A 20647-nucleotide genomic window follows, 5' to 3' on the forward strand; every position below is an offset into this window, starting at 1 on the left:
TAATAATAATGAAAAAAACTGCTATGAAAAATCTTGGTTCATGTATTTCAGGTGGGTTTGAAAAGTAAAAGAGCCAGAAATCACCTTCCTGCTTTCCAGACTGAATGCATAATGCAAAGGGCAATGTTTCATAATTGTAATTACTGTAAGAATGTGGCGAAAAGTGACACTTTCAGAGATGTTTTTAGGACCAAAACACATCTTATCATCAGTCTCAGAAACTGTAATACCACCCATGTTATGTCCTGACTTGAATGTATTTGTGGCTGTTTCTATGTGGGGCTAACTGAAAGGACACTTAGGACAGACTGGCCAAACAGAGATATGATATCTGTCCTGAGAATTAGAACTATAGTCAAACACTACATGGAAGATTCAGCCCTAAGAGTTTCAGGTGCTGAAGCTTTGATTAGATGCTAGGAGTAGTGGTAAAATCAAATCAACAAAGAGAGGAATAAGATAAAATAAGATAAAACTTTACTTATCCTGAAGGAAATAGCATTAGGAAATGCTGTGCCTTGTAGAAAAGCAAGAGGATATAGGGATAATATATTACTGAAAATAAAATACAAAAGATAAAATAAGACTAGAATAGAATAGAAAGTAAGAAGTAATGCTGGCAATGATACTGAAGTAATAAAGTAATATCAGACATGTGAGTACGAGATATTGCACATAAAAGTGAGATATTGTACACGTAATTAAAATATTGCACCAGAAATTTAAATAATACATATGATAGCCGTTTTCTGATTACACATTTTAACTTTTGGGCTTCTTATAGTCATTACCCGGGTCACTTATTAGGGCCAATGTTTGTTTTTTTTTTTCTTTCACATATCACTTAAGTGCACTCAGCCCAGTTTCTTCATTAAGATACTACATATTGATTCTACATCTGCATTTGTGATTTTATCCTAATGAATAATCTAAATGTGTGTTTTATTGTAGGTTTTATTCTCCTTTATCTTCACCATCCTTGACTAGGAGCAGCCTGCGAGGCCTTGGATCAGTAAACAATGTGTTGTACTGGTAGTGTGATGCCTCTAGAGGGCAGAGACACAAAATAAGATGTGTTGCACACCTGTGGTGATTGTAACTATTATTATGCAGTTCAAACCGTTATTTGTTTGTGTGTTTGTTAATGTCTCTGCCCACCTTAAAATAAAGGCCTTTTATTTTTCAAACCCACCTTGAGTGCCTCAAACCTGGATTTTTTATACCTTTTTTTAAAAAAAAAAATGCAATTCTTCTGCCGTCCTTAGTGATCTTGAATGCTGCGCAGATTGAGCAAGAACTGCTTTTCCCACAATGCAAAGGGACCGCCACGGAAGTACTAGACATGTCTGGCAGAAGATTTTAGACTTAATAGTATTTTACACATGCTTTATACCGTCATAAGGCATAAATTCTGAAGTTAAAAATGTAAACTCTAATTCAGTGTTCTGTATATGAAATTTTAAGCAATTACTAGAAGGCCTTTTAGCCAATAAATGAAATCTAAATTTATATTAGCCTTTATGTTGAAAACGAGCCCCTCTGACACCGGCAGTGTTATGCTAACCTTTGATCCTGAGTGTTTTCAGAAAACACGAACGCATGTGGTTCTACTTTCAGTGACAGAAACTATTTCAGCGAGTTTCAGTTGTTTTTTTCCACCGTGACTTCTCGCTGCTGTTCAAACACATATTCTGCTTCAGAAATACGAAAACTTTCTCTCCTCTTTCTTTCAAGGTAGTAATAAAACCTGCTAACGTGGTTCAGCTAGCATAGCTAGTGGTAGCTTATTCGGCTAACTTATTAGTCATGCTAATGTTAATTTCAGAATGCAATTACTTCCTGATGTTTGAAGATAAGTCAGCAGTGAGGGAATGTGAATTGATAATGTCATTAGAATTACTAACACAGCCGTAAGTTTTGGTAAAAGTCACTAACGGCTAACTAACTCAGGTGAGTTTAGCTAGTTGTCAAGTTAAGCTAACTTGTCACTGTTGACTCTTGCTGGGTGATTTAACTCTTAAGTGTATGTTTAACTCACTGCAGCAAACCTTTACATGAAGTGCAGTTTACCGACACTTTGACTCACCTCTGTCCTCTTTCTCAGCTGGCGGAAGAAGCTGCAGTCCACCGTTTATAATGTCTCAGGCCACCAAACGCAAACACGTTGTGAAGGAGGTTCTTGGAGACTTTGTCACACCCACAGAAAACCAGCAGATTGTGAAGGTAAACTTTGTGAACTCTAGGGTCAAACCTCTGACCATTAGGTAGAGTTAGTTTTCATTTCAGGCCTTTTCTTCATAATTATTACTGAAGTAATCTTACAGGTCTGAGGATATAAATAGAAGTGGTTTTGAGGTGAGACTAGGGTGACCAGACGCCCTGTTTTCATGTCCTGTTCTGGTTGTTTTTTATTAAGTGAAGAAAATATCCTGATTTTCATTTCTTTCAATGTCCTACTAAATTAAACTAAAACTAAAGACACAGATATTTTTCGTTATTTTTTGTAAGTTTGTGAGAGCTATTTTTGTTTAAGTTGGATTGCTAATATAACAGTTTTTTTTTCTAATGCAGAAGAGACATTATTTCTATCATTATTTCATTCGTTATTTTTGAAACTTGTCATAATAAAACAGTAACCTCTGAGAAGCCTGACTGTACTTGTGTCTTTGGTTGTAGATAGTATTTGGTAAAAGAACAATTCTATGCATACAGAGGAGACATACTTTAAATGTACTGAAATTATAAGACATCTTTGAGTAAACTTTGAGTATCTCATTGCCGAGTGTCCTGGTTTTTAGTCATCAAAATATGGTCACTCTAGGAAAGATGATGTAATGCCCAGACAAAATAAACCTGTTTTAAAAATTAAAATATTTATATACAAACTTTTCTTTACTGTTAACATGAGAACCATGTGGAGGATTATCCCATAATTTGAAAAATAAAAATAACAAGGACTTTTTCCTGTAATATGTGACAACTTTAGGTTTAATCTCTCTAATAAGTAAATAAGATCACAGAATCACTTACTTAATTTAAATCACTTCTTAAACCCAGTTTTATAGACTTGCTTTTATTAGATGTATTTTTATTGCTTGGTAAGCTTTTCATTGTGTTTATTATTTTAAATGTAATTATTAAGATTGTATTTTTGCATCTTTTGTCTTGTCATTTCAGTTTTATCCTAATTTCCTCTTTATTTGTCCTTAGTGTCTGGCTTTTGTTTATTCTGCGTTTGCTTTGTCAAATCATGTTGTTGACCTTTGTAAATTAAATTATTATTTTTGATACTTTTTTTAACAATCTGAGACAAAACACACATTTCAGTAAACCACAAGACATTTCTCTAACTCCACCGTCATTCTTTATCTTTGCTCTTTAACAGGTAACTGGTAGTCGTGGCAACAACCTCCATGAAACTGTCACAGCTCAGGGCGACACCTTCCTGGTGAGCATGCCCACCAAGTTCCGCAAGAACATCTGGATCAAAAGAGGTACCTGATGGAGTCTGATTTACATTTAAGATTTCATTATATTCCAATGACACACAAACTGAAAGATGGCTGATGAAATTCCACTTTAGTTCTTGTGGCATAATGCCTGGATTTCACCGGCATTTATCAGACTGGAGGGAGGGAGGGAGAGAGAGTGTGCACTGTTGTTTGAGACAGTTTTTTCCATAACTTAAGTTGAAGTAGTTTTCTTATTTTGCACAGACAATGTTGACCTTTGGAAATCCTTGTTGCATTTGAGAATGCATCCAATGGGGCATCATAATAAAATTAGGCGTGATGTGTTAATTCCTCGACAGGAGATATGTGATGTTACCTAAAATTTGTTAAATAGCCCACATATATCGGTATCGGTTGATATCGGAATTGGAAAATTGAGAGTTGCACAATATCGGCATATTGGTTATTGGCAAAAAAGCCAATATCGGACATCCTTACTGAAAATTCAACTATTTGATTTTCTCCAACTCCTACTCAATCTTATTCATAAAGGAGACTAAAAAATATGGGACAGCAGTAATATGATATTCTTATATTTAGCAGATTAAGGGACATCATACGTTGCTGCTTGTCTTTTAGCATTGCAGCTTGAATAAAATGTTTTGCCATGAACGACACCAACTACAACAAAAGATTTCTGCTAATGATTTGTAAACGTAATATCTCAGGTAGTCAGAATGTAATAATCGCTGTTAAAACAATCTTATAAATATTAAACATCCAACTATTTATGTTTAATGTCAAATGTGGTTAAAAAAAATCCACACAGAATTCTGGAAATTTGAATCTGACAACGTTTGGAATTATGACATGAAAAATGTGAAGGAACCCTGGAGAATAGACATTAATATAAAACTAACATAGGAAACCAGAACAAGTCAGTAACGCGATTCATACTGGTCAGTCCTCACTCAAACCTCTCTTTGTTACAATGACCTTTGCATTCTGGTTTACATTTTTATTCCGTCTTGTGATTCTCAGGCGACTATGTGATTGTGGATCCTATAGAGGAAGGAGAGAAGGTGAAGGCAGAGATCAGCGTTATTCTCTACAAAGATCACATTCAATACTTGCAGAAGCAGCAGCTCTGGTAGGTCGAAACACGAGGAAACGCACCATCGAGAAATCCTAATGAGCGTCATTCTGTCCAGTGTAACTGAGTGTGTTACGTTTTTTCTGTCCAGGCCGGAGGGCTTCATGGAGGACCAGTCAGCACAGGACAAGTCAAACAAACAGCAGGAGAAGGAGGAAGAGATGGAGGAGAAAGACGAGGAGGACGAGGTCAGCGACTCTGAAGACGACGAGAGTGACCTCTTTGTAAACACCAACCGCTGTAACTACGAGTACAGCGAGAGCGAGGAGGAGGAGGAGGACAGTGAGGAAGAGGACGAGGAGAACAGGACAGGAAATGGTTCATAGCTGCAGCACTGAGCATGAGAACGGACGATTTAGATTTATGAAGATCAGTGGCTCTGCTCATCACGGACTGACAAGATGGTGATTTGAAAAGATCCTCATGCTGCAGCTTCTTCTGCAGCTCGACGGCTTGTCGGAGGCCTTCAATGGCCGAGCTCGTTCAACCGACTTAGTCATTCCTGCTTGTAAAATTTAATCTGGAATGTGAAAATGGAGCTGAAATTTGTCAACAATCCACACTGGATACATTCCTGCTGGCTTCAGTTTTCATTGTGACAACTTCTCACAAACTTATCCTCATATACAAACAGCAGTACGTTTACCAGAATATTATACAACCAGGATGCACACAACATTTATTTATCCTCCATAATACAAAATAAATCAGTTACAAACTCCCCCAAAAACGCATTTTAGTGACGTTTATCATAAGGCAGCAGCATTCATTCACTGCTTCATTCTGTCACTGAGTCATCCAGATTGTTCTGATTTTCAAATGAAGGCTTTGATGATTCCAAAGATCCTGCCTTAAAGTTCCAGTTTCAGCTGACTTTCTGTTAGTTATATTGTCACCATGGCTGCTGTTTTATTGACATTTCCTGCCAAGTTACAGATTTAGGTTCGATTAAAGTTTTGGAACAAATGAATTGTTTGACTCATCACTTTTAATTTAAAGGTGTATTAGACAGAGAGCAGAAGCAAAGATGGTCAAGTGATTTATAGTCTGGGAGCCCAGATGGCCTACCATGCACCCCCCCCACCCCTACAACAAAATGCCACTTGATTTTTTTACCTCTATGATGTCCTAAATGAGACTTTGAGTGGTAACAATGAAATACCTCATTTCCTGTACTTTTTTATGCTATTTTTACTTTACCCAGAAATGCAACATTTTCCACAATTTTTTCAGTTCCTTTTTACCTGAAAATTGACATAGCTATTGTAGCCATTTCACTCATGGCAATCACAACATGTTATACATCATATAAAAGTCTGGAATCTCTAGTTTACAAATATAATGTTCTTGTATTTTCATTACAATAGAAATGACATGATAAAACGACAGCGTGTCTCAGAGTTCACTTATTCATGGAAATTTTTAATATTAGCAAATCACATTCGATTATATATATATTTATGTCAACTTTTTTATTGATATATAGTATATTCCTGATAGAATATATTCTATATTGCATATCTGCACTATAATGTCATGTATTGCAATGTTTGGTTGCAAGTATTGACTTCCTGCATTATCTTTGGATTGATTTTTGATCACTTTTCATTCGTTTGTTGTTCTTGTTACTTTAAGCCTTTATGTTCTGGCTGAGTTAAGGATGTTTCAGAGCTTTTTAGTAAAGGATGAGGATCCATCCAGCAGATTTCCCTAATTTTCAGCTTTTACCCCAGGAGTGGCAGATACAATGTATATAGCAACGTAAAAAATCTTAGTTTGAGTTTTAACATTTTTTGACCTTATCAAATTTTTTGGTAAGTTATATTTCAACTTTAAATTTCAATTTCTGTTTTGTTTCTGTATTAGATTTTCTAAAGCCTGAAAACAGAGCCAAGGGGAAGCAGAGAAGTGTAGCTTCCTTTCAGACCACTTGAATTACAACATGCTGGAAGGTTCGTGTGGAATTTTTGCCCAAATGACACCAAAATAATGCCGCCAACATTCAGCAGCTTCAGGATCCTCTTTTCCATGTCTCCCACACAGTTTTGCAGACTTAAAACAAGTATTGGTATGAAAACAAACATATTTTCCTTGTTACAACATAGATTCCCAAGAGATAAGCTCACAAGATCTCACAACCATGAAGAATATTCCTCCTGTAGTGGAACCAGTTCTACAAGAACCTTCTACTGGCATTTCTCACCAGCATGTGACAGGAAACTTGGTAGTTAGACGACATAATTTAAAAGACAAGACACTGCTCAAGTTTTGTGTGTTTAGGAGGCTGATAATTCTGTGAAGTAACTTAGTAATTAAAACAGTGTTTCAACTTAAATGATTTTATGGAATCATGGATACTTAATTAAATATATACACTGTCAGTCAGAAATTTGGACACTCCTCATTCAGTGCTTTTTATTTAATTTCTACATTGTAGATTAATACTGAAGACATCAAAACTATAAAAGAAAACATGGAATTATGTTGTAAACAAAAAAGTGTTAATCTTCAGTATTAATCTACAATATAGAAAATAATACAAGTTAATAAAAAGAATTGAATGAGAAGGTGTGTCCAAACTTTTTACTGGTAGTGTAATTAGAAATAAATTACTTATATTTCCCAAATTCTTGTATTTGTAATATTTAACAATAATAAAACTGCCAAATAATACAAGTCTGATGAAGATGGAAATTAATCTTACAAAATAACAGTTGATGTAGTTTAATACTGTGTATAAAACACTCTGAATAAGGGAAATCTGAACTTAAAATGCATGAAGTTGACACAAACTAGAGGCTCGTGTCATCAGTTAAGTTGTCTTGTCGAATTAAATAGACATCAAGGAAATGGTGTTTGTTTTTTTGGGTTTTTTTGGCATCTGCTGACGGGAAAACCCTTCCCTGTTACACGTACAAACAAAACACAAACTCCACCCTTGGTACATGACTGTACACTGCTGGATTAACTTCCTCTGCATTTTTTCTCACATTTAGATAAAGGCTGGTTGTCTTTGTTAATTGTAAATCTGTAAGTTTTGCATAACAGGATACAAAGAAGAAAGCAGATTTGAACTCAGTTTCTAGAAAACAAGGGAACGTTAGCTAGACATTAGTCATCAAAGACACTTTTTAACCCTCATGTCATCCAGCGGGTCAAAATTGACCCGTTTTAAAGTTTGAAAATGTGGAGAAAAAAAATATTTTCACAGTGAAACTTCTGATGTCCACATTTTGAACATTTTTGGGAAATTTTTGAACATTTTTTGGTGGGAAAAAGAAATGTTAAAAATGTTTCTTAAGAGCATTGACCTAAAAAGCAACGAAAATCCAGCGAAATTCACTGGATTTTGGTTGATTTGTATGTCAATGTTCCTAAAGAAAATATTAGAAGTTTTACTGATATATATGTAATCACTTTAGATATTTTTAGGATTTTTTGGAAGATTTTTACTCATTTTTGAAAATATTTACAAGAATTTTCTTGCCACATTTGGGGGATTTTTTTAAAATAACTTGTAAGGAGAATTTTTATGGAATTGTTGAAATTTCTCCCTAAAGGTTTTGAAAATTTTCAGAAATTTTTTGCTGAATTTTTGGATTTTTTTCAGACAAGGAAACTATATTTTTTGGTGCTCATAAATGAGGACAACAGGAGGGTTATACGAGATATGAAAAATGCTTCTTACAAATAAAAAACTTAAATATAATTCATAAAAAATCGAACCAACTTTAAGCAACACACTCTGTTTCATGGCTGCAGCTGCTTTGTGTATTTGTAATACATTAATGGTTACACATTGTTGTTTAATGCAGAGTTAGTTCCTTTGTTGCATTTCTGCCGCTCAAGATTTACTTTTAGCAACATAATAAGATAAGATAAGATAAGATAAGATAAAGATAAAGTTCTTTATTTCTCCCCACTCCAGGGGAAATTTACATTGTTACAGCAGCTTATGTAACAGTGGACGTAGTGATAAGAATAAAATAATAATAGAACAATAGTAATAATATTTACAGTATATACAAGGGTGAGAATACTGTACTTGTACATGTACTTCACATCACAGTTTTCTGTTGCATTATGCAGTGTTAGATTAAAAAAAAAAATCCTCCTTCCAATCTTTAATTTTTTTCAGTCCTAGATGTAGATAAATTAGAGGATACGTTGCAGTGAACTTCATGTATAAAAAAAACCAGGTAATTTCATGATAATACAATTGTATGTATTCATTGACTTTAGGTTCAGGGACAGACATTGTCACTGTAATGGAGGAGAGTCTCAGGCCTCTACAGATGTTTTTAATAAAAAACAAACAATCTCAAAAACTGCTAGAAAGGTAGAAAAAAACGCATTTTAAACGAAAGTCAAAGATCTTACGGTAATACAAAAATTTAAAAATAGTCGTGCGATGTCTGTATGTCTGTAGCAGAAACTCATGTAATCCTGCACATTATTATTAAAGGTCCACTGTGTAGGATTTTGGGGCCTTTTTTGCAGAAATGGACTATAATATTCATAAATGTGTTTTCTTTAGTGTATAATCCCCTGAACAAAAGAATCTTTTTAGGAATGTTACGCTGCCATGTTTCTATGGTTACCCAGATGGACCATTGACTGGATATAAAAGATAAATGAAGCCTCCAGAGGGCGGTACTATGGAGCTACATTAGTGGGTTAGCAGGTATGTTGAGCCAGACGTCACAGATTTCAGTGGTCTCTTTTTATCTGGCTAGATCTCCATGGTAACTGATGCTGTGGAGCTAACCTGGTTTGGAGCAGGCTATGTTCAGAGTTTAGGTTTATTTAAATCAGCTGACAAAGATTCTCTCTTTAACCAAAGCATTTCCTGCTGATTATTTATGAGCGGTGCAGATTATCAGCTGAGATATATTTTATCTGTAAACATCTTGAGCTGTACGTTACTAAAACCACTGAATGAAACCGTGTAGTTACAGTATCACATACTGTATGCATCGCGTTGCCATGGGAACCCCACATGTATCTAGCTGGTGATGCAGAAATCGTATAAACATGTTTACATGTTTGATCCTGATTTGCTGTGAAGTCCATTTACTTTCCTGGTACTGCAGCTCGTAGAACACTGATTAGATATTTGATTAGTTTTTTAGTATTTATTACAAAGAATATTCAATCAGTAGCATTAATTTCACTTTTATTTGGCCAAAAATAACAGTTATATCCTGCACTATGGGACAGTGTCAGACCTAAATGCACTTCAGAACAATATCATGTTTGAATATCTGAAGTTTATAGTTTAACAGCTCTAAATCGCAGCTGTCTGGTAGAAATAAGCAGCTGGATTGATGGTAAAATAATTAAAGTAACGTGTTTTTACCAGCATTCCTGTCTTGCATCATTTGCAATAGCAGCACTTTTTACTTTTTACCGTCTAAATAACATGTGGATGGAAGAAGCTGCACACGATCAGTTCATTTTGTGTGGAAGAAGCGTCACATGACACATTAAACGCCTATTTTTATGTGATCGCACACAGAGTTTGAGGCCGAAAGCCTGAGCTACCAGACAAAGCTGATAACCCCCTTCATGACACCTGTTAACTCTGACTGAGGCTTTAGTTTTTAATGAGCCTTACACAAAGAAAGGCCGGGTATGTCTAACTTGCTTCATAGTACAGCCCTCAGGTCTGAAAAGTGAAGCTAAGTGCCTTAAACCTGCATTCTTCTTAAGAGCCAGCAGGGGGCGACTCCTCTGGTTGTAGAAAGAAGTCAGATTGCATATAAATGAATAGAAAAATAGTCCAACTTCTCACTTGACTTGTTACATCACTAAACATTTTCCCCTTGACTTCATGGCCTCAATTCCGCGTTTCTAGCTTCTTTCAACACAGCATGGTGTTAATTTTGTATTTCATGCAACTGTTTATAGTGAAACAGATGATAAACTAGGGCATGTTTTAGAGCAGGGCTACCTTGTGATTGAAAGTTGCTACCATATGAGTTCTCAGCTAAAACCACACTTCACACTTCAAGTCTGGTTTAAACAAAATCTAAATGAGATGGCAACGGCAAAATTCCAAACTTGAGATTTCAGCACTGTGGTCCATGGATCAATAGGTGGTGTCTCGGTGCATACGCCCATCTTCTATATACAGACTATGGAACAGACAAACCACCTACTACTGCTAGAGATGGCCTTTCATGTTTTTTAAAAAACGTTTTTAGCAGACTGTAGTCTCTTCTACACAAATGAAAAGGGAAGTCTCAGACAAGGGGTATTCGGTTGGCTGCAATCTGCAACCTCACTGCTAAACGCTGCTAAACTCTACACACTGGACCTTCACATATTGTTGCTGATAGATCACAACTTTTCACATTATTTGGTAAATATAAATACAACTACTGCATACAGACGCCAGAAGTCAATAAATACCAGTTGTCACCATCATAACTCTGACAGAAAGTTCAGACTGTAGGTTAGCAACACTTCAATAAACAAAACTTGCCATAAATGACCTGTAAGAGTCTTACGGGTTTGGTAGATTTTTGTCCTTTATCTTAACATCAACCCTCAGAGGTACGTCCTTACATTGTGTCTGTGTCTGTTTCAGGTCAGCCCACAGTCTAACTATCTGCTCGGGGCTTCGTTTGTGGACCAGCAGGATTTTGTGGTAGGAACATGGCTGTTTCTCTTCCTTTCCAGGAAAGTCAAATGTGAGGAAGGCAGGGTGGTGGACAGGGAAGGCATTCAGCCGGGTCATGCACATCCCGACATATACATCATCAATGGGGTAAAGGTGAACTCTTCTGGACATGAGGTTCAGGCGCTGGGCCAGCAGACCTGAGTATACAACTCCTCCTCCGCCTGGATACCTCGGATAGGAACCACTGTAGAAACTCTCTGGGATGAAGTACTTGGATTTGTCAGCTCGGTCGGGTGTGGCTGCTTCTATGACTTCTCCAACCATGAAGTCTTTTAAGGTCTTGTTTGCTTGTAGAGTCTCTAGTTGGTCCCAGAGGTAAGTTATCAGTCTTGGGGTGTTGACAAAGATGTCGTCATCTCCCTTAAAGACGAAAACAGACCGACAGTGCAAGTGTGAGAACCACCTCCAGAAGAGCACATCCTTCAAGGTGAGGTTAAAAAATGTGTCTTCAAAGTCCCACTGCAGAATGTCTCCATAGCGTTTACTCTCCATCTTCAGTAACTCTGATATATTCACACCGAAATCATTTGGGTTTTCTTTGCCGAGCAGGAACACCCTCCGGACGTAACCTCCAACTTCTTCTCCAACGCTGCTGTTTCTCTTCTGTCCTGCCACCCATCCTGCCTTCCCCCAGCTCTGTCGAATGGCCTGGCGGTTCTTAAAGTTTAACTCTGCTGTCTTGATTGCAAACAGAAGCAGTGGAGGTTTTTTCTCATTCTGTCCCTGTGCTCCACATTGTCTGTCCGGTTGGAGGATGATTGGGTAGCTCCTCCTTAGCATGTGGTTCACAAACCTCTGAATGTGATGTGGAAGATTGTGAAAGGTTTGCCTCATGTCTTCCTGTTTTTTAGCTTCAGAGAAGCTCCGTCTTACCATGGATTCAAACCTGCTGTTTCTTAATCCTCTCTTGGTCGCATTGGGGTGCAGGATGGGGTTGAAATGGCGGTCGACAGGCAGCTGGAGCTGGTTCCAAAAGGCTTCTTTGTGAAGGTCGTTCCTCCAGAAAACTCGAGCAAGTGGGGCGAAACCCTTATTTTTTAAAGTTCCCGGGGCCACAAACTGAGGATTTTCTGGGGTCCATGGTGCTTTTACACCAGTCATCCTCATGCACAGCACAATCCCAGCGTAGAAGAACAGCAGCAGCATGAGGAGACATGGTGTGCACACACAGATGAACACGTTACGCCAGCGACAGGTAAACTGCCCCATTCAACTGCAAAATTCACAAACAGTGTGTTAGTTTGGACAAATCTTAAATCTGTTGGAAGTAGCTGTTTTTGAGTATCAAAGTACAGAACAGACATTAAATGTACAAGTCAGGAGGAGTCCTGAGATAAAAGGGAGAAAGACAAGATAGAGGAAGACATGGAGGAAGAATGAGGCAACGCTTAATAGTAGACAAACCAGTCCCTCAAACATGTGCATGAAATACCTGCTGTGGAATTTTAAAACACGATTCTCATTAACAGACAAAGTTTGCTCTTTTATAATGCCATTATTAGTGCTCAATTACCATTGTTTTTCCCTGATAAATTAAATTACATTCACTATCAGGACTAAATCTAGGATTCTGTGACGCCTCGGGCACACTCCGCCTGCTTAGAAAGATTGTGTGATATGATTCAAATCTGTAGGACAGCTACTAACTGGAACTGGTAATAAGATACTTTTGTCAATTACTGTTCATAACATCAGCAATGAGTTCTCATGTTTGTTTAAAATGATGAAAAAAGTTTCAGGAGATGAATGAAGAAATGCCTACAGTTATTTGACAAGATTAGATCATCTCTGTAAGCGGTTTTCTTTGCTCACCTGTTTTAAACGAAGGCTCCCTTGTTCACTGAAAGCTCATCTGTTGGCTGGTGGGTCCTTCTGCTAATCTGACGGCTCCACTGTTTGCTTCAGTAGAATATCAAGAAAAAGTCCCTCTGTAACCAGGACTAAGGATGTAATCCAGAGAGTCAACAAAGGTTCTTTTCTGCAGCCTAAACTCAGCCAAAGTGTGATCTGCTGACGGGTGAGGCTGCTGTGGATCCTGAACACTGACTGAGCAGCGACTGTCAGGTTTGTGCACCAGGATACACCCACCGACAGAGCAAACAGAAATGCAATGTAATGTGATGAGTGACAGCGGGAACTGCTTTGTTTCACTGGCTCCTATAGTATGTTAATAATATACAAATGCTAATACTAAAACAAAATAAAATGTAGGACCAGTAACTATTTAATCTCACTCCAACACAGAAACAACATACAGTAGAGTTATGGTAGCAGAGTGAAAGATGGATTTGACTCATACCATTATTTTATTTTTCCCAAGTTTCTATAGATATTATAATATTGTTATTCATATATAAAGTATTAATAAAAATCTGATATTATGACAGCCATAGACATGAGATCAGTTCCAGAAATCAAAAACAATTACAAATACCAGATTTTATCTATCAGTGTTCTTGTTTGTTAGATAAAAAGCCTGTGTTCTCTGCTCCTACATACTCTATGTTTACTCAGTTCTGCAATTTCTGTAGGGAGATGACATCAGTAGGGTTGTGAAGCTTTGGTGTTGTTGTTCCACGTGTTTAAACAGGCGTGTTTGTAATGTCTGTGACACCGTTATTTTATTTTGATAGTTAAAGAGTTTGGGAACGTCTACCTTTTTAAATCATGTGAAATAACAAACTAAATACCAAAATGGAAAACTGGGTACGCTAACCCAGTGACAGCCGAGAAAAACGTGTGCAAACAGCAGTGGCAGGTGCGACTTAACATCTGCAGCATTCAGACACAGAAACTGAATTACCTGCTGATCGGGACACAAAGTATTGTCTTCACTGAGCCTCATCACCCCGAAGGCATGCACCCATCAGGTCAAACAAGAATTGCAAAGACACATGTGTGTTGGGGGAGTGTCTGGAATCCTGAAACTTTTGTGATGCAACGTTTCTGGTGACAAGGAAACCACGTGTGAGTTTGTTGATGGGAAAACTGGTGCATTTTAATGCTAATTTTTCTCTACAGCAGACACTGGTGGAGCTGCAGTGGCTGTGTGGTACAAAAAATATAAAATATCGATATAATTTAAGCAAATTTTAACAGTGTACCAGCAGATATTTTGATCTTTAGTTGCTAATATGTGAGCTTTGCCTCCTTAGAGAGGCCCAGTGAGGTACAACAGTGAAGCAGCAAACACTGTAGCACCACCTTAAACCTAAATGATATGCAGCCATAACCTTATCAGAACCACAATAAAGAACATGATTTCGCTAATTTGTAGGAGATACACACAAGATTCTGCTGATATTTCAGTATCTAACACAACATAATTCCGTTTGATACAGGTGAAAGTAAATGCTGCACCATAGTGTTCTTATTTGCAGGTGTGACTCACCCATTTTCACAATTCTTGTTTCTCTTTCATCTTTTTAAAAACCCATATAAATGCACCGATACCGAGTAAAAAACTTTTTTATGTTACAAAGATGACAGGACCGTTTCAAAATGGTAGGAATAAAGTTTTATTTTTCATATGAAGGGGTGGTTTTTGGAGTTTTTCTTCTTTTACAAGTAGTATGTTTTTGATAAAACTTGCAAAAAATCTTCTAGCATATTCCAAGAATGATGGACATGAAGAGAAAGGGGGATTTATTGCTGAATGTTAAAATGAAGACACATTTTTATTTTTTATTTCACCGAGTGGAAAAACGATTTGCTTGCTGCTTTTTCCATGCACCCAACTACCAGTACCACTAGGACATGCAGGGGGGAATCTTTTATTTTTTTTGAGCGGAGTGAGAGAGGAGGGGAGGTTTGGGGGAGGACAGAGAGAGAGAGAGGTTTGAAAGAGAGAAGGGGGAAGAAGGAGGAGAGTTGGGAGGTAAAAAAGACAAACTGCTTGACAAACAAACATGGAAAGGGCTGTGTGTCCGTGTAAGTGTGTTCTGTCTGTGTCTGTGTGTGTGTGTGTGTGTGTGTGTGTGTGTGTGTAGGGTGAGGAGGAAGAGGGTGGGTTTGTTAACAATTCAACTAGCTCTAGAAGCACACTATCCTCACTTGCAGTATTTCCACATTGCAAATCCCAGATTGATTACAGTGATAGTAAAGACAAAACTAGCCAGACCTCAGGGCCATGAACCCAAATAATATTTTTATATATTTCTAGTATGATTCCCCAAAATCTGAGGGGGGTTTGTTGACATTTTTAAGATACTTTCTATATCTGTGATCCATGCATCGCCTGTGTGAAAAACCAACAAAAAAACCCAACTAAATTAACTCTTACAGGGACACATATTCGTATCTAACACAGTTGAGCTTGAAGTGGGGTCTCTAAAGGGTCTCTAGTATATATCTGAAGTGGAAGAAGTTTCTGGACATGATCGGCCTACTGGTAAGTGTGCTGTTCGGTACACTCGTCTTGGAGATGTGGGGCTTAAATTCATCCGCTAGTTGCTTCTGAAGGTCAGTAGGAGGGTGGAGGAAGACGTGAAGGTGAGGGGTGATGCGAGGTGGAAAGAGACAGACACGTAACAGATCATTCAGCAAAAAAGAAGTTCAATCAATAAAAGGTATAGGAATGCAAATCAAGGATGCAGTAATCAGGATTATCATATGCCACCGTGTGGCTGTGAGCTTAAATAAAAACTCTCTAGCAGTGTGAACCCGCACGCAGTGACCTGCATTGTTTGTTTCCCCATCAGAGCAGTGCCATCGCTAGTGTGGTGAGACGTGGTGACGGTTTTCTAGCCTGCGGGAGGAGAGTTTCCAGTAGGATTATATTTGTAGAAAAAAAACAAGAAAAGAAAAAGGGGGGAACCCAGAGCGATATCCTCCTCTCGGGGGTGAGGTGGGCGGGAGTAGGGGCAGATTTCCTAGGTACGCCCCTGCATCAGAGCATGTGGTCACCGTTCCTTCGTCGTGAATCACACACATGCTCACTTACACACACACACAACCTTCAGAAGTTAAAAAATAAAAAAAAAAAGCAACCGAATCTCCCTTCTGGTTCCAAAGGTTTTCACCAGCACTCCCCTTTAATCGTGGCGACAAGTCAACGCAAGAAATCCCGACGGATGGAGAACGAAGGAGGGCGACGGGACGTGGATCTGGCCTGCGGACTGAACTGTGACTGAGATGACGAGCTCTCTCTGCTTTGAGTCTTTTGGCTGTGATGTGATGGGGAAGTCCTGAGACACAGTGCGGCTCTAAGCTGCTGGCATAGGAAACGGGCGGGCTGGGCAGTCCACGGGAGGCCAGAGTCAGGCTGGATTACAACTGGATTGGTTAGGTTTCGGTTTGGATCGGCAGCTCCCTGGCCAATGACTGCTCACGGAGGGAGGTTCTTACAGTGCAATGGAGCTTCTGGCAGCGTGAGGATTGGTGAGACGAGCGTGTCAGTCAAACGAGAGACCTCCAAGGTGAACAGAGGCGCCAAACGAATGAGGCTTCATGAGGACTCTATACAGGCGCGCACACACACGCACACACACACGCACACACACACACACTGCAACCACCACCTATATGTCATGGCAGCACCCTGAACACCTACACAGGAATCTGGAGTCACTTTCCCTCAACGGCTCCCTCTAACACTCTTATTTTCACAGAAATAACAACAAAATGACTGACAGGCAGCGAACGAGGACATAAATGGCTGACGTGTGTTCGTCCGAGAAAACTACCCTACACATCCGGTCGACTAAACGTCCCTGTGAAACGAGCGCATCGCGTGGATCATACTCATGTAAACAGACACCTTTTACACAGGAGGAATCAATATTGCATGATGACATAATCAGATCACAGTTCAAAAAGAGGAAGATCCCAAATCAGAGAAAAAAAACAAAGCAAAAGGAAGGAAGAGGGTTGGTCTCTATAAAAACGAGGAGTCTTTATAAGAAAGGCTACAAAAACTCAATGGGACCTCCGACTTCAGCATACAGCAAAAGGCACCACAATATTATTCTATTTATCTAACTTGTGAAAAAATTGGCACGTAATTTCTCTTATTTTTTCATCTCTCATAATGCTGTAAATCAAAAAACTTTACATATAAATATCCCCCCCATTATAAAAAAAGTCTTTGCTGTTAGCTAGTAGACAATTTTTGCTGAAATGAAAATAAATATTTCATTTGTTTAGAATATCTGTCTGTTATACAAAATAAAAATATTTCTCCTAGGTGCGGTCTCTAGTCCACTGGTTGTGTTTAGGAGGAAGGGGAGTGTGTGAGGTGTAGGGTGGGCGTGTCGGGGGTGTATGGGTGGGCGTCGGTTCAGTCTTAAAGGGGCATGTTGTCGGCCTTCGAGCGCTGCGACTGCGAGCCGCGACTCTGCCCGTTGCTGCGCGTCCCCGGCCGACTCAGCCCGCGGTGAGTCCGTGTGTCGGCGCCGGATGACGAACGGAAACCCGGGACGGACAGCGGCGGGTCCATGTTCATGTTCTGCATACTAAGGAAAGGCGTGCTCTCCCCGTGAGCGTCCTCTTCCTCCTCCTCCTCTTCCTCCTCCTCTGACTGGCTGAAGCTCTGAGAGCTGTAGTCCCGGAGGCCCGTCGAGCGCTGGGACACGTGTCCGTTGAGGCGGTTGCGTCGCGGGCGGCGCCGGCTCCGGATGGGTTCTCGGGAAGAGGCGTACTCCTGCGTCGTCTCGTAGGCCTCTTCGTCAGGGAGGTGGTAGGGGCTGGACGGTAGGCTTCCTGTGCTCTCCGTCAGGTAGGGTCGCCGCGGACGTCGAGGCTGCCGGTATAAACTTCCATCCTAAAACAAGAAACAGAGAGAACCCACATCACAACAACACATGTTACATACATACACCTTGTATGCAACTTTGTTTTTGTACTACTTTGATTCATTAGGGTCATTCCAGAAATGGAGGACATTTGGGCTTCAAAATTTTGGAAAAACAGACCTTCTCTTTTACATTTTCTGCTCCATATTCATCGATAATAGGTAATAAACTACCAAAGGCTTGATTGGCTCAGCTTACACATCAGTGGTACCATTTCTATTCAATGTTTATTTATTGTTTGCGAACCCTACTCTAATCACAGTAACAGGGCTGCTAGTCCATGCTAATGTTAGCTTTATCTCAGCAGTAGAAGCTAGATATTTAGCTAGCTGTTACTGCTGACCAAGAGGACAAACTGATTGATGGAAAACAGTCCAAAGAATTAGTCTGATCCTGATAATATGAGGTAGAGTGAGATGTTCAATCAAGGCTGACAATGTTATGAAAATGTGAAAAACATAAGAGAGGACATAGCTTTGCTCCACCCATTCTTTAGGAAAACTGTTTGACGATGTCAGTTCCAGCGTTTCATGCGATTCACTGTTTTCTTCTTCTTCTACCACCTAAAAAGGTTATGCTAACAGGGTTGTTGTGGGACACAGGTATAGTAATTGTTATTTTAAATATTACGTTGATTAAAAAAATTACAAGAGACATCATGGAAAAAAAACAATACCAAAAAAAGAAGATTTAAATTTCATTTGAACTGTTTTTTATGAGATTCAGTTTGGTCATCAGGGGGGCGGAGCAAGAGAAAAATGGCATTTTAGGGGGAACTCCAGACTTATTTGGTATTTTTAAAAATATCCTCAAACATTCTTTTCTCCTAGTTTTTTTTAGATTTGGTCTCAGGACAAGTACATTTACACAACAACTGCATGGATTATTTGAAATTTGATGGTAGAACATAAAATGTCCTTCAATTCTGGAATGACTCGATACTATTTCATAGTATTCATTTCATAGGTTATGCAATGTGTAATATCCACAAGTGTTTAATAGTAATTAATACACTTAAGAATAAGCTACACCTCTGTTTTCATACTTACAGTTGTACATAGGATTTTCTACGAGACTTTCATATTTTATATTTCCACATCTCATTCTGTGTTTTTGCATGCACTGACAGGAGCTAAGATCGTTGTACATTGTAAAATGACAATATAGGAATTCTGTTTGATTCTATTCTATTCTTGATTCTAAAATGTATACAGTGAATATATGCTGGCCAGAAGAGGAACGTCAGCAAGGAGGATGCCAACACAGGAACTTTAGGTTAAAGGATAGTTAAATGATATATTTTTCAAAGAAATCCAAAGAAAAATTCATTTGACCAACAACTACTGTCTGTTTAAACCAGATATACAAACGTGTAGCTGCTAGTCGGCACAAACAGCGACATCAGTGTTTTATAATTAACGCATTGCTTTTACATTTTCTGAAAAATGCTTCAGTTTTTATAAACAAATGGTTTTTCTTCTGTATCACTATATGACATCATGTTTCTTGGCAGCAGTCATTAGTCAGCTGCACTTGTGTTACAGTTTTAGAAATGGCAGCAAAGTCTGAGTCGGTTCAGTGTAAAAGCTTCCAAAGAATCAACGCTTTGAAAATATCACAGTACTTCAATGATTGTTAATGGAAAGCTTCCCTGTACTGCCACTTTTACTATCCACTAAGGCCCACATCTGAAAGCATTAATCTGCGCTGCCTCCTAATTTCGGCTGCTAGCTGTTAGCGTAGCCTTAGCCACCGTGAAAGCAGCTAATTTCTAATTTTTGTGGCGACGGCTTGTGTGTCCTGTTCAGTTTTTGCAGATTGGTTCTCTGATAGAAAGGCAATGCTGAGATTACAGAGTGACTACAGTTGTGCAAAATTATCATTCTTGCTGTTCTACTGTATGTAATGCTATCGATCTAAACAGAGAGAGGCAGCTGCATTTAATTTATCGATGATACTGATAATAGGAAAAGAGCCAAATATGGGGCCAGTGATTGGTCTATCCGTCCTACATCTGTCTACGTACATCAGGGCATCGTAGCAGCGGCTGGTCATCATCTCTGTGGTATGCGGCAGCAGCAGGGGGCAGGGAGAGAGCGTGGCTTGTGTTGGGCGAGGTGATCTGGAAGGTGGGTACCTGGGGTGGCAGCGGGGGGTAGTGGAACTCCACTGGAGACAGGCGGGCCGGCGTGGTCAGCGCAGACACATACCTGGACGAAATAAGAGGACGAAAAAGTGATTCACACGGTGTCTCAACCATAACGAAACACCAAAAAAACACCAAAAAGACGAAAAAAAACATTCAACTCTTACTACATTTTTAAATTTCAAAGGTATTTCAGGTATTTTTGGGACTAAGGCTCAGTAGCCTGCCTTAAAATACACTGAATTCTGGATAAGGTTAAATAAGTCAGTTGGGGACAAAAGATGGTGCTGCACTTCTCTGATGAAAACACACTTTCTCAAGCAGTTGGTAGTTGGTATCATCCCTCCTGTCCTTGTGTTTTCTAAACTACTCAACCACTTTGGGGCTGGAGCCTTCCCAGGATGCACTGGGCAAAAGGAG

General features: G+C 39.0%; 3 protein-coding genes across 6 annotated transcripts in view; 1 reads left to right on the plus strand and 2 right to left on the minus strand.

Annotated features, from left to right (window-relative positions):
• Positions 1 to 1562: 1562 nt before the first annotated feature.
• On the plus strand, positions 1563 to 5575 carry eif1ad (eukaryotic translation initiation factor 1A domain containing). Its single transcript, XM_023268846.3, has 5 exons — positions 1563 to 1734; positions 2105 to 2223; positions 3386 to 3494; positions 4494 to 4602; positions 4697 to 5575. The coding sequence occupies exons 2-5, from the start codon at positions 2137 to 2139 to the stop codon at positions 4929 to 4931; spliced, it is 540 nt and encodes a 179-aa protein (XP_023124614.1). The 5' UTR covers positions 1563 to 1734; positions 2105 to 2136; the 3' UTR covers positions 4932 to 5575.
• Positions 5576 to 8494: 2919 nt separating this feature from the next.
• si:dkey-160o24.3 (N-acetyllactosaminide beta-1,3-N-acetylglucosaminyltransferase 2) lies at positions 8495 to 13344 on the minus strand. Its single transcript, XM_023268848.3, has 2 exons — positions 13103 to 13344; positions 8495 to 12503 (listed from the first exon to the last, which is right to left on the minus strand). Exon 2 carries the CDS (start codon positions 12497 to 12499, stop codon positions 11114 to 11116), a length of 1386 nt encoding a protein of 461 aa, XP_023124616.1. The 5' UTR covers positions 12500 to 12503; positions 13103 to 13344; the 3' UTR covers positions 8495 to 11113.
• A 1435-nt stretch (positions 13345 to 14779) lies between these two features.
• The window catches only part of nrg2b (neuregulin 2b), a 66654-nt gene continuing 60786 nt past the window's right edge, over positions 14780 to 20647 (minus strand). For 2 of the 4 annotated variants that reach the window (XM_023268829.3, XM_023268828.3), the window contains 2 exons: positions 20108 to 20291; positions 14781 to 18050 (listed from right to left, as the gene is read on the minus strand). In XM_023268829.3, the coding sequence (XP_023124597.2) occupies positions 17574 to 18050; positions 20108 to 20291 (661 nt within the window). In that variant the 3' untranslated portion in view covers positions 14781 to 17573. Of the gene's footprint in view, positions 18051 to 20107; positions 20292 to 20647 lie in introns of all 4 variants that reach the window. The other 2 variants (XM_023268830.3, XM_035947516.2) reach the window with 2 other exon arrangements.

Source organism: Amphiprion ocellaris, chromosome 13 (genome assembly GCF_022539595.1).
Source record: "Amphiprion ocellaris isolate individual 3 ecotype Okinawa chromosome 13, ASM2253959v1, whole genome shotgun sequence".
Lineage (NCBI taxonomy): Eukaryota > Metazoa > Chordata > Actinopteri > Pomacentridae > Amphiprion > Amphiprion ocellaris.

Bases quoted from the DNA above. Each gene is read 5' to 3' on its own strand.
- eif1ad (XM_023268846.3), top strand. From the start codon at position 2,137: ATGTCTCAGGCCACCAAACGCAAACACGTTGTGAAGGAGGTTCTTGGA. The intron at 3,495-4,493 runs GTACCTGATGGA...TGTGATTCTCAG, and splicing joins GAACATCTGGATCAAAAGAG to GCGACTATGTGATTGTGGAT. The intron at 4,603-4,696 runs GTAGGTCGAAAC...TTTTCTGTCCAG, and splicing joins TTGCAGAAGCAGCAGCTCTG to GCCGGAGGGCTTCATGGAGG.
- si:dkey-160o24.3 (XM_023268848.3), bottom strand. From the start codon at position 12,499: ATGGGGCAGTTTACCTGTCGCTGGCGTAACGTGTTCATCTGTGTGTGC.